This window comes from Pseudopipra pipra, chromosome Z (genome assembly GCF_036250125.1).
Source record: "Pseudopipra pipra isolate bDixPip1 chromosome Z, bDixPip1.hap1, whole genome shotgun sequence".
Taxonomy (NCBI): Eukaryota; Metazoa; Chordata; class Aves; order Passeriformes; family Pipridae; genus Pseudopipra; species Pseudopipra pipra.
In genome coordinates this window covers 31,448,161-31,461,595 of record NC_087581.1, presented here as the reverse complement: position 1 = coordinate 31,461,595, position 13,435 = coordinate 31,448,161, and the positions used below count along the sequence as shown (strand labels likewise).

Genomic DNA, 13,435 nt, shown 5'->3' with positions numbered 1-13,435 from the left:
CTGATTACAGGGAAAGTAATTTTTTTTGACAAATTACACAGTGATAGTTGATAAATGAGAATATAAGCCTTTGTGCAGGTAGGGCTTTTAGTTTTCATGGCAGAAATTAATTTTAGTTTAGAGTTCCATGTTGGTTGAGTAGAGTATACTCTTTTGGATACTTCCATGTCCTTCTCCTCTCTATGAATATGAATTCTACCAAATTACAGCATGTATGGTTGGCTCACTTTATTTTTCTGTATTCTGCTCCTAACGATTTTTTAGTGTAAACTAAAAGGCTTATTGCAGAGTCAGGCTTTTGACAGAAAATTATCACTGAACTTTTTATTTCATCTATGAAAAGCATTATGATTGCAAAGAGAAAACACTCAACTTTTTAAGTGTATAGTGGCCCCCCACCTTATTTGTATGTGTTCAGGTATAGACTCCAACCTTTGATGTACTGCTTTGCTTCAGGAAGAAGCATGGAGTGGTGGAGTTACTTTATCAGTTTTGTTTGTTGTTTGTGTGATCCCTGGCTAAAATATGTGTGAAGTCCGACTGATGCACTGAACAAAGGAAGAAAGGCCTCTGTCTTAGTCATTGCAGATCCTTCCTTAGTACATATATGATGAAGAAGGTTGAATCTGCAGAAGATAAATAGTAGTATTCCTGAAAAAGTAGTTGTAGAGGTGCATGTTAACTTTGTCTTTTCAAAATTCTGCTTCAGTGTAATTGAGTAGTTTGGGGGGTTTTTTAAATGTTTTGTTTTGTTTTGTTTTATTTTGGTTTTTTTTTTGGTCTTTATGTATTGCAGCTGCTTTATTAGGTGGTTCTCTTGGGAATTACACAGGGTCTTTGATTTTATATGTTTTGAGGGTAGGTCTTTCGAATGATTAATTGGCATCTGTGGTAGACTGAAAATGAATGATAGTCTGAATATATTAAAAAGAATTAACTAGAGAAGTCCAATTCTTGCGTTCAAATTCAGTGGATTTTGGTGTGTGTGCATATACATACTGAGGAGGATTCATTGGTGGGAGTGGAGGGGAATGGACATTCTTGCTTGGACATTTATCAGTCTTTACATGTAATTTGTGATTTTTTTCTCTTTTAACTTGCAGATAAGCCTCTGAAGAAGCGAAAACAAGAAAACAAACCGCCAGAGGCTGGAGGTGCTACCGGAGGAAATAGAGCAGCTTCTCAGGAGACAGGTTCTGCAGGAAATGGGGCAAGGCCTGCCTTGATGGTTAGTATTGATCTACAGCAAGCAGGAAGAGCAGACTCTCAGGCAACAGTAACTCAGGATTTGGACACCATCAAAAAACCTGAAGAAATTAAGCAGTATAATGATGGGTTTGTGTCTGTTCCCCAAGAAGACCCTGTTGGAGTTCTTAAATTTAAACCTGAAAACCATCCAGAAATTTTTAGGAAAAAGTCAGATTTTGAAGGTCAAAAGACAGATGTCCAGCAAAATGAAAACAGACAAATGGAATTTCAGCAAAATGAGAGCAGACGGTTGGAAAGTAAACTCAACGAGAGCAAACAGTTAGAAGTGAAACATGAAAGCAGACAAATGGAAGTGAAACAAAATGAGAACAGACAGACAGAATCAAAACAAAATGAGAGCAGACAAATGGAAATGAAACAAAATGAGGGAAAACAAAATAATGGCAAACAGGAGATTCGACAGAGGCCAGAGACGCCAAAACAGAAGAGTGAAGGCAGACCTGAAACACCTAAACAGAAGAGTGAAGGGAGGCCTGAAACGCCAAAACACAGACATGATAATAGGAGGGACTCCAGTAAACCATTGTCAGACAAGAAAATTGAAATATCTAGGCACAAACTAGATATGAAATCTGATCCTTCAAGGCTAAAACCTGAAAGTAGATCTGATCCAACAAAACAAAGGCCTGATGGGCGTTCAGTTTCTGATACACCAAGGCGCGACCATGATAGCCTTAAACAAAGATCTGAGGACAGGGGGGACTCAGAGAAATACAGAGGAGATCCATCCAAGATTAGAAGACCTGAATATTTGAGATCCTCGAACAAAAATGAACATGATTCTAAGCATGGTATTAAATCTGATGGTTCAAAACCTGAGAAATTTGAAAGGAAATATAGACATGAGTCTGGTGAGTCAAGGGAAAGGTTTTCTTCTGGGGATCAGAAATCAAGACCTGACAGCCCTCGTATTAAACAGGAAGGTAAAGGAGATTCTGGTAAATCAAGACCTGATAAACCTGGTTTTAAGTCACCCAACAGCAAGGATGAACGAAGGACAGATGGTAATAAGAGTAAAGTAGATAGTAATAAAGCACATGGTGACAATAAAGCAGAGTTTCCCAGTTATTTGTTGGGGGGAAGATCCGGCGCATTGAAACATTTTGTCATTCCAAAAATCAAGCGTGATAAAGATGGCAATGTTACTCAGGAGTCAAGGAAAACTGAATTTAGAGGTGAACAAAAGGACAGAGTAGAGAAGATTGGGCTAGTTGAAGATCTAAATAAAGGAGCTAAACCTGTAGTTGTCCTTCAAAAGCTTTCTTTGGATGATGTGCAGAAATTTATTAAGGACAGAGAAGATAAATCAAGGGGCTCTTGTTTTAAACCTAACAAGAACAAGTCATCCAAATCTAATAAAGGTAAGAATTTTTTAATATTAATTGCATTATATCTTTTCACTTGTGTTCTTGTATATTTTCTATTTCTATTGTTAGAAATTAAATGCAAACATTTCATAGTTAGTTTATATGCTTGCTTATGTGGTGATTTTGGGGAATAAAGTAAAAGTAATCTAAGGACTTGTCATTATTGGAAGTCTTCCTACACATGTAGCTGAAATGATTTATTTACTTCAGTGCAAGTTCCTAATGTGGCAACACTTAAATGATCTTAAGCTGTATTTCAGCTGCGTTAGTTTAACCTGGTAATTTATCCAGTGAAATGTAACTGCTGTATGTACAATTTTAACTGATTTAAGTGTGTCTGTATGAGGAACTGGCACTGCTCTAACTAAACAGTGTAGCTGGAGTGGTGGGAAATAATGTGTTTGTAAGCCCTAAGATTCTTTCATATTTTTGAAGTGAAATGGGTTTTTCCAAGGCATGTTTTGACATGATGCCATAAGAACATAGTTACAAAGTCCCATCTGCCTCTTCTCTATAAATACTATAAATACAAATTCACTGAGGAGTTTCTATACTTGGGACCATTGAGACTAAGCTTACAAAAACATTCTGTCTGTAAGAGAATTCAGGCATCGTTGTCTCTAGGATCCACTGTACTCAGAAAGAAGAAAGCCAAACAATTGGCTGACATTTTCAAATTAATAATATAGACAGGAAATAATTCAGAGTAGTTTGTAGGTTTGATATTTGGCTGATTGTCTCTTCTGCAGATTTAACACTTTTTAAAATAAGATTACTTTTCTTCTTGGTGTTTTAATTTTGGCTTCTTTGGTTTCAGACTGAAGTAGATCACTTCACATTGTGAAATAAATGTTGCTAACTGGTCAGGTTTCCTTTTCTTAAATGTTTAACTTTTAAAGAATTTAGATTTCTTATATAGTTATTTTTGTAGGGTTGTCATGTCTCAATATAGACAAATCAAATACTAGATGAGAAATTTACAGCTGTATGCAGGATGACTTATGAATGCAGGTATATAATGAATTCAAGATTAAAACATTTTCTTACATAGCTGATCTGGTAAGAAATTATGTAGAAATCATCTTTGTGAATCTATAACTATTTCATGTGCACCTATACAAGGGTCTTGTCTATATTATGCGTTTATTGTGCTATGCCTGTGTTCTATCTACTAATCTGTTTATATTAGCTCTTAAAGACTTAATAATAATTCATTACATGCATTGCTTATTTGTAAAATATTAGCCTCCTTGTTAGGGATTTCTCTTTATCCTGGAAATATCAATATTGTCCCTGTCCCTTTTTGAGGTTCAAAACAGGCAAAATTTTCATTTCTAGTAATAGGGATCTGGAGTTGGTCATAAGATTATGACATCTTTGTTGTCAGTTTAATAAGAAGATTCCAGATGAAACCTTTTTGTGTTCTTTATAGAGAATGCTAAAAACTTACCGATGGAACTCAGCTCTAGTCTCAGTAGGATAGATTTTGAATTCACACAATTCTATGTGCAGAAAATCAGTTGCTTTCTGAAATGTTTCTGAATTACTTTTTTTTTGTAGTCTGTATTATATGTGGTTATATATGTAGAATGTTTTAGTAATGTGTAAAGGTTTTAATGACTTTTGATGTAATTCTAGTAGCTATCACACGTGACCAACCCATTAATTATAAAGTCAAGTTTATAACTTCTCTGCAATGTTTTTCTGCATTTTTTTCCTTTCTGAAGTCATCTATTTCTTGCATAGTGTCAAATAACTTGGGACATATTTTCCAGGGGAAAAGTTGTTTGAATCTGATATGAGTCTTTTTGCTATTGTATTCAGAATAAGGTTCTTGCAATGATACTAGAAATAAGTTTCATGGAAAGGATAACATTGTAACTGTTTTTATCTTAAAAATCACCTTTTGAATGTTCAGCGGGCAGATTTTGGAGAAAGTGTCTTTGAACTTCAGATTTTTCATGTGTATATTCAGTTTTGTATTTTAACTTCCTGGTAACTCACTTTCTAGGATATGTTATGCTAAATAACCAGGTGAACTCCAGTCTTTGAAAAGGTACATAATTTATAAAGGTGTCTCTTCATAAGCCAAAGTCTGTTTGTCAACAGCTGACTGATACAGAAATATTAATGCCATTGCCAAAATGCCCTTACTCCAATTGAGAGAAATAGTGTTCACAGTTCTGGTCAGTGCCATTTTTAGTTATAAACTTTTCAATACACTAGAAACTGTAATTTTCATAAACCTTCTTTTAGTTCATCCTGTATTACTTACTAGATTGTAGCAATTCTTTTCTAGTATTGCCTTTTAGCATCATTATTCCACTTCTCACATGCCTCTTATTCCATGTAGCTTAGTATATTTTACTTTATCTTATTTCACTTCCTTTGTGTTTCTTGTCCTTTCTTTTTTGCTTTCTCATCCATCCCTTCCCCAAGAAAATGTCTTCTCATGACTTTGTCATTGGTGTGATTTATCTGAAATCTAGTTTAAAATAGGATTGTTCAGCTAGTTCAAAACACCATTTAGAGAGTCATTCTGTCTTAAGGGACTAATCCTCATTCATTATAAAACTCAGTAAAATTGACTTGTTTTAAGCTACAATTGATTCTTTGCAAACTGAAAGTCTATACAACTTTTTGCATGGTTTCAGTAAATTTTAGATTTGAAAATTATACCTTTATTTGTACATGTGGATAAGCCTTTCATTGTACTTCAAAAAGACTAAGTAGTATTCTCACCAAATTTTATAGAGATGTTTGAAATTTTGTCAAGTTATGAATGAGAGGGATAGCCGTAGTATGTGACTGTTAATATCGAATCAACCCAACAGTCCTTTTTGTCATTTAAAAGGAAGAATTTACCTTTTTCTCTCTTTCTCTCCTGATTTTTGAGCTTTTTCTGAAAGATTCACGCTGTACATCAGAGGAAAGTTACAGAGTTTTTTTTCATAGTATTTTGCTAAGGGGTCTTATGGTGAAGTCTTTGTGGCCTGTTTTGTCCAGGTCAGAATGAACATTTTTTCGTCTGATTTTGACATCTGTGAATGCCTTTTATCTTGGTTTTAATGCAAATGTGTGTCGTTGTGGGATCCATGAAACTTTTCCCTTCAAGTTTGTGCCTGCAATGAGGAGGTCATGTTTGCTATCCTTTCTTTTCAGAGCTTCAGTGAATACCTTTTCTGCTGCTTTTTTAGAGCTATGCTGATCAGCTGTGTTGGGATGGGAGCTGGTAACAGTTTCACGGTTACTGCATTCTGAACAAGACAAATTTTCCTTTGTTAAACTATGAAACACACATGAGTAATGAGAGAAACTGTAACTGTCTGTGTAAGGAGATGTCTGACTAGGTTTATAATATGTTTGAAGGATTGTCTTTCCAAAAGAAGCACCTTTTGAGTCTTCCAATATCACCTAAAAGAGTTCGGCTTTTTAAGAAAAAAAAAAAAAAGAAATTCTGATCTGAATGCTACTCCTCCATTGTGTAGATTGTTATGGGATTTCATTATCTGTACAACACAGAACTGAAAATGTGGGATTTCGTTGCTCACTGCAAGTCCTCCTAAATATACTATGTTCTCTGCTGCTCTGATCTAAAATTTGAGTGAAGATTTGCCATTTCTTCAAAGCTGCTCTTCATACATACTCTTTACAGGATCAGCTAAAAATTTTACTGATTAATCATCTTCATGTCATTAAAACAATGCCTATGGATTTTTTCTGTGTTCTGTGCTTATGTGGTTTGTTGGTTTGTTTGGTTGGTTTTAATTCCAAGTAACTTTTTCAGAACCTATAGTAACTATAATTTAGCATTTGTATAATATGATGGTCCATCTTTGAGTTCTAGCTGGAAATAGTCTTACTTGTAAAACAGAGCAATCAATTAGGTCATTTTCTTCTAGTAGTAGCTACAAGAAAGGGAATCTTTCAGGATAAAAAGCTGTACACAGATTGTGTGGGCTTGTTTGAGTGAACTTGTGATGCCTCTCATGGATTTATAGTTAGCACAGCAGAACTACTTAAAAATATTTTATGGTACAAATGAAAACTGTGGGCAGAAAGGGAGTATCAGTTTTAAATATTGTTTAAATCCTTCATGTGTAGGATTTCTATAAGGACAAAACTGGCTTATGGATGTTAACACATTGAATTTTAGGGTTCACTCAAATTCATTTCCTAAATAACAATTTCTTAATGCTGAAACAGAGACACTGAAATCAGTGGGACTGAAGGGAAGTAACTGGAGTAAAAACATATTTCCATTGGGAAGGAGAAGACTGGAACTCAGTTTGTTTACCGCAAGTTATGCTTTTGCAAAGATTAGAATTGTGAAAATACACAATTCCATGAATCTGAATTTGAAACCACTCTTTTGGAGCTCCTGGTAACAGTTGCATTTGCATATGTCAAGAGTAATACCTGCTGACTATCTTGCATGTGCATGCACCACCATGTGGATCAAGCAGGCAATAACTTTCTCTGAAACAGCAGGATGTTTATAATGATTCTTCTCAGCTCAAATCTTTAAACCTTCTTCAAATTCAAATTTAATTGTAATTGTAGTGAAGCAACTATGACTTTCATAAGAATTCTACAGTCTTCCTGTTTTTTGTCTTTTCTGAGATATTAGGGACTACCTCCTCTCGTCTTAACTAGACTGGAAGAGGAACTGACTGACCTGTGTGCCATAAGAATTATTTCAAGATACGTTGGGTCTGCAAAGGATCCATTTTAATATACTGTTTGTTCATTTAGCCCTGATTGTTTGTTTTCCCTTTCTGGAATAAAAGGTTCGTGGTTTGAAAAGTATTCCAGGCATTGTTTAGTTAAAAGCCAACACTAAACTATATATAACTTAGGAAGATCTCATTTCTCTAGCATGCTTTGCACAAGAATGGTTTGTTCCTACGTGCAGGGAATATTAAGGTATGGTGTGTCCATCCCATCCCAGAAAGTAGCTGGGATTTGTATGGGCATTGTACATACCCTCTGGAGCCTTCATTTTTGGTGCTAGTGTTTCAGAAGTGGATGTTGGATAAACTGGTATTGGTACACAGCAGGAATTCAGCTATTGCACACTGGAGTAATTTCTTGTGTTGGTCTGTTACCGATAATATAGGTGACATTTTCAACACAGGGCTTTGCGTGGTGGCTGCTTTCCTAATTTTTTCCTACTTTAGACTTTGCCACTAAGGTAAATAATTTGATTGTTACTCCTACAGTTATTATTAAGTTTTCTCTGGATAGTAAGAATGAACTTCGAATATGTCACATCGAGTTCTTAGCGGCAACAATAAACCTGACCAAACCCACTAATTTTATTGTACTTTCATTCATCTGAAATGCAATTCCATATGTTTGCAGATTTAGGAGTGCTTTGTCTGTTTGAGATTTAGGAGTGCATTGTTTAATTAGTTCATTTTTGAAAAATTACTTTGGCACACATAAAAGATACACATTTATTACCTAATTTGTCAACAGTTTCTTGAAAGTCTGAAACTGCCTTTGGTTTATAGATGTGGATACTTATTTGAGTTCGTCTTGCTTCTGGGAATTGATAAGGCTATTTTGCATAAATAATTTTTGCAACAGTGCATTGCAATATGTAAAAATGTGGGCCAGCAATTTATCTGATGTCAATTACAATATCCAGCACAGACCTGTTCATGTTTCTAAGGATCTAAATGTGCTTGTTAATCTTGGCTTATGTGCAGGGATATGTGCTTGAAATTTTTGGTTTGAATTTTCTTCTGAACAAAGGGTAAATTTGACCAAAAACAAATAGAGGAGAACCTAACATTTGCTTCTAGTAAATTACCTTTTCTGTTGCTCTGTGGCAGCTGTTTTAGGTGATGGTTTTCGTGTAAGAAAATTTAACCTGTTTACTTGAAATTTGGAGGTTATTTTTGCTCCATGGGAACATTACCAACAAACAGAAAAGAAGAGGGTGAAATGTTTTTTTCCTTCAAATTAGTGAACTGTTGTTTGCATTGAATAACTTTTCCTTAAATATATGTACTGTTTCATTAACTTCTGAGGAATTTTGCTGTTAGTATTTTACAGTTAAAGCTAAGACCAGCAATCTTTTATTGTTGTTGCTTATGTAATTCAGTTACCTTGAAGAAGCAAAACAAGTAGCTTCACGGGATATTTTCAATGATAGGGACTGAGAATGTTTCCACGATATTGTGAGGACAAAACAAGTCTTCTTGATGTGCCTATAACCCACAGGTGAGAGGTAAATAATTGGATTTACTTGCTTATTCCCTGCAAAGGTCTTAGTTGTATTATATTCCTTATACAGAATTTTTTCTTTTATGAGAAGAAAAAATCCGAGGAGCAACCTGATTTTATTTAATCGAGGTCTCTTCTTAGGCTCAGTTTTCTTTTGGCTCCGTTTTTAAATTGATTTGAATACATGGGTGGGAAAATACTTCAGTCATAAATTTCAGATCTCAACCATTAGTCACCATGGAGTCATAGAATGGTTTGGGTTGGAAAGGACCCTAAAGGTCATATTGTTCCAAGCCCCTTCCAGGGAAAAGGACACCTTCCATGAGATGAGGTTGCTCAGGGCCCCATCCTATCAGGCCTTGAACACTTTCAGGGATGGGGCAGCCACAACTTTTCTGGGCAACTTGTTCCAGTGCCTCACCACTGTCACAGTAAAGAACTTCATCCTAACATCTAACCTAAATCTCTTACTTTGTTTTAAAACAATTACTCCTTGTCCTATCGCTATCTGCCCATGTAAAGTGTCATCCTCCCTCTTTTTTTTTAATAATCTCCCTTCAAGTACTAGAAAGAGTTTTAATAGAAGAATACTAACAGAAAATTGCATGCTGTGTTTTGTAACTGTACAGAACTCCTTAATACAATAAATTGAGTTGGCCTAAATTTCAGTGCATATATTCAAATACAATGACAGTAAAACCCAAAAGCAACCCCCTGACATTGATTCATAAAAGTAAGTTTGTGCAGTGTAGCCTTTACTTTAATTGCCAATCTTGCTCCTTTTTTTCTAAGTACTGCTTTATTTCTTGTGAAGTATCTTGCAAAACTAGACTGCTTTAGCCTCCTTTTGTCGATTTCTATAGTGAATAGCAATAAGGAATAAATAATTTGTGGCTATAGTTGCTACAGCAATCAAATAGGTTGAGGACGTCATTGATGCCAGTATAAACAAGAGTTCTCCTGGCATGTTGGGAGAGTGTGTGTTTGGTATATTCCCTGCTTTCTGCTTGGATCTTTCAGGGCTCTCTTTGGAAATCTTTTCCCTCCTTCAAATGTTTTTTTTTTCTGAGAGTATTTTGTACTATTGTAAAATTCTTTTTGAACCAGCGCAGCTTAGCTGTGGTTAACGATGATCTTTATTGTATCACACAAATTATTCTGTTTCTGTGTCCAGATTCTTCTCTGACCAGCCTGTCAGGGTCCCATTCTAGGCCAGAGCTAAGAACTGGAGTAAAAGCAAGGAGTCAAACCCTCTTTTTTTGTTTGAGGCTGGAAGCCTTTCCTTTGTGCAAATATTGGGGCAGATGAGGAAAAATTATGTTGGAAGAGATATGTTCAAGCAAGTTCTATGGAATGTGGGACATACTTCTTCCTGACAGTATTTTTCTCCATCCTACTACATTCGTTGCAGCAGAGAATCCCGTGGGTGCAGCCCCTAGGGTGGTGGTGAGGGCATCTGTCTCCCACCCCTTTTCTGGCATGAGTGTGAGTTGAGCTCAGGAGTTATCCTGTTATGGATGTAGTCAAAAAGTGAGGGTAAGGCACTCAATAGAGGGTTATATTCTGTTTATAGGGTATAGCTGTATACCCTTCCATAAGATATACAGTGAAGGGGAGAAGAAAAAGGAAAGCCACTGGAGTAAATGTACTACTCGGTTTATTTTCACCAGTACTCATTTGATAATGTATTTTTCAGTTGATGATATGGTACTAAGATAAAAGAGGAAGATATGAGCAGATGTACTTTCCTCATAATGTAAATTCCCCTGAGAAAATGATTGAGATTTCCCTGTTTCTCTTCTGTTCTTGAAACTGTTCAGGGCACAAAATTACTTGGGGGAGTTTGAAGCTGATGAGCAGGGGACTCTGATCACCAAGGACTCTATATGCCATATAAAGAACATACTGGAGCATTTGAAGAGAGAACCTGGTGGAAAGGATATCATTAAATTTGCACCCTTGAGAAAGAACCAAAAATTTTCAGCTTTAACCAGCAAGTTATTCTTCAGTCATGTGGCCATTTGCATTTCAGTGCCTGACTGCTGTACTGTAACAGTACTTAGCTATTTTGGAAAGGTGTTTATTTTCCAAACAGCTTTATAGCTTAGGCAAGTACTTCCATTTTGCGTTTTTTCTTTTAATTCCTTATCTAAAATACAACCTTATCTGCATGAGTATTTGCAGTAGCTCTAAACTGTGAGTCTGTGCTGTTGTAGTTACTGTGACATGGCTATCCAACAAGAAGGCAGCCCTCTTATTATGGAGTAAGAGTGTGTTTTATTTCGTGTAGCACAGACTTTGAAGGTTGTTTGAGCTAACCCAGAAAGAAACTGCTTTCCATCCTTAGTATATGCCTGACATAGGAGGAAAGTTAGACTTTAAGCATTTATTACGTAAGGGAGGAATATCTTTTATCAAATGCTCAGAGAGGACATTTAAGGAAGGTGAGTTTGGCCTTTGTGGAATTAGAGCAAGACTGGATATACTAGTCATCAGCAAAATAAGAAAAGTCCTGTAGCAGGTAATGTCTTCTGTGACTTAAAGGAGCAAGAAAAGGGCAAAACTGAGCTGCAGTAGTTAGGATTTTATTTTCATGCCCAGTTCATTAGTGCAGAAGTTCAAGAACATGAGGAGTAGTTAAACTTCAGTTTCTAAACGCTGAGTAACATGAAGTAAATATTCATATCCTTACCCCAAACAGGTGGCACTGTTTCTCTCCTAGACCCTTGTGTGTTTTTATATAATGTCTTCATAGTTGGAAAAAGTTGCATTTTAAAATGCAAAATATAGAGATTACAGATATGAAATTGCATTAAATGCAGTTTTTCTTATTACAAACTATCAGCCCACAGAAATGGGATCTATAATATTTATGTTTCCACTGTATTAACTGTCTCTTAGCAATCCAGAGTTTAGAATTCTATATGTATTTGAATCTTGATTGCTCATTAGTTCATAGGAAATATTACCAAGACCTATACTCCACTATTTTTCGTAGTTTGGAAAGCAAAGATAAATCATTACTGAGAAAATAACAGAGTTTATTGGTGTTGGTTTTGATTTCATGACATGAACAGCCTCTCTGACCTAAGCATTAGCAAGCATCATCCCCTTTTCCATAGCTGCTTGTTGGAAGTTGTTATATCAAGAAGGTGAAACTAATATGAACTCACTGATTGTTGTTTCAAAAAATAATTGTGCTGTCCATATTGAATGGGTCCAGTAAAATAAATGATGTTACCTTTTTTTAATGTTTAACATCTCTTGAAGGATGATCTGCCTGCATCAGGAAGAGCTGTTTGACTTGCAAATTCAAGGCAAAGTGATCCCTTTAAGTATTAGATATGCATAAATATTAGCTAAAGTTAAAGCTGTTCTACAAACATGAAGCTGCAAAAAACAATACTGAGCTTTGAATCAGATCTGTGCTTTTCCATTCATTTTTTAAGCCTTTTGTGGAGAAGGGGAATACTACATCCTCTAGATATTTATAGAAGTCTTGCTACTACACAAGCAAAATACTTTGAAAGGCTTCACAGGCTGTGATAGAATATGAGAGAAGGCTTACATACTAATTCCTTTTTAGCTGAGTTTCTCTGGCTGATCTTTAACTGTATTATATTTTGTAAAGAACTGCTTGGTAAGAAAACACATCATCTTAAGGATCAGTGGACATTCAGTAGAAGATGAAGATTCTTGAATTGTCTTGCCAATGACACTAAATTGGGAGGAGCTGTTGACTCCTTCAAGAGCAGAGATGCCCTGCAGAGAGACCTCCACAACTTAGAGATGGGCAGTCACCAACCATATGAAGTTTAACAAGGGCAAGTGCCAGATTCTGCTCCTGGGATGGAGCAAGCCTGGTTGTGTGTGTAGATTAGGGAATGAGATGCTGGAAAGCAGTGCTGGGAAGGGGACTTGGGGATCCTGGTTGATGGCAAATTGAACACAAGTCAGCAGTGCCCTGGCAGCCAGGAGGGCCAGCTGTGTCCTAGGGGGCATCAGGCAAAGCATCACCAGCCAGTCGAGGGAGAGGATTGTCCTGCTCTGCTCTGCACTGGGGCAGCCTCACCTTGAGTCCTGTGTGCAGTTTGGGGCACCACAATATAAAGACGACATTAAGCTCTTAGAGAGCATCCAAAGGAGGGCAACAAGGATGGTGAAGGATCTGGAGGGGAAGCTGTATGAGGAGTGGCTGAGGTCACTTTGTCTGTTCAGCGTGGATAAGAGGAGACTGAGGGAAGACCTCATTGCGGTCTATGATTTCCTTGTGAGAGGAAGAGGAGGGGCAGGCGTTGATCCCTTCTGTGTGGTGACCAGTGACAGAACCGAGGGGAATGGCCTGAAGTTGTGTCAGGGGAGGTTTAGGTTTGGTATCAGGAAAAGGTTCTTTGCCCAGAGGGTAGTTGGGCACTGCAACAGGCTCCCCAGGGAAGTGGTCACAGCACCAAGGCTGACAGAGTCTGAGAAGCTTTTGGACAACGCCCTCAGGCACATGGTGGGATTGTTGAGGCGTCCTGTGCAGGGCCAGGAGTTGAACTCAATGATCTTTCTTGGTCCCTTCC

The 13,435-nt window shown here is 36.8% G+C and overlaps 1 protein-coding gene across 7 annotated transcripts in view; it reads left to right on the top strand.

The window, feature by feature from the left end:
- Positions 1 to 13,435, top strand: part of NIPBL (NIPBL cohesin loading factor) — a 162,531-nt gene that overhangs the window by 104,878 nt on the left and 44,218 nt on the right. For 5 of the 7 annotated variants that reach the window (XM_064643011.1, XM_064643014.1, XM_064643010.1 and 2 more), the window contains one exon: positions 1,104 to 2,630. The exons of the other annotated variants lie outside the window; for them this stretch is intronic. In XM_064643011.1, the coding sequence (XP_064499081.1) occupies positions 1,104 to 2,630 (1,527 nt within the window). The remainder of the gene's footprint in view (positions 1 to 1,103; positions 2,631 to 13,435) is intronic. 7 annotated transcript variants of the gene reach the window in all.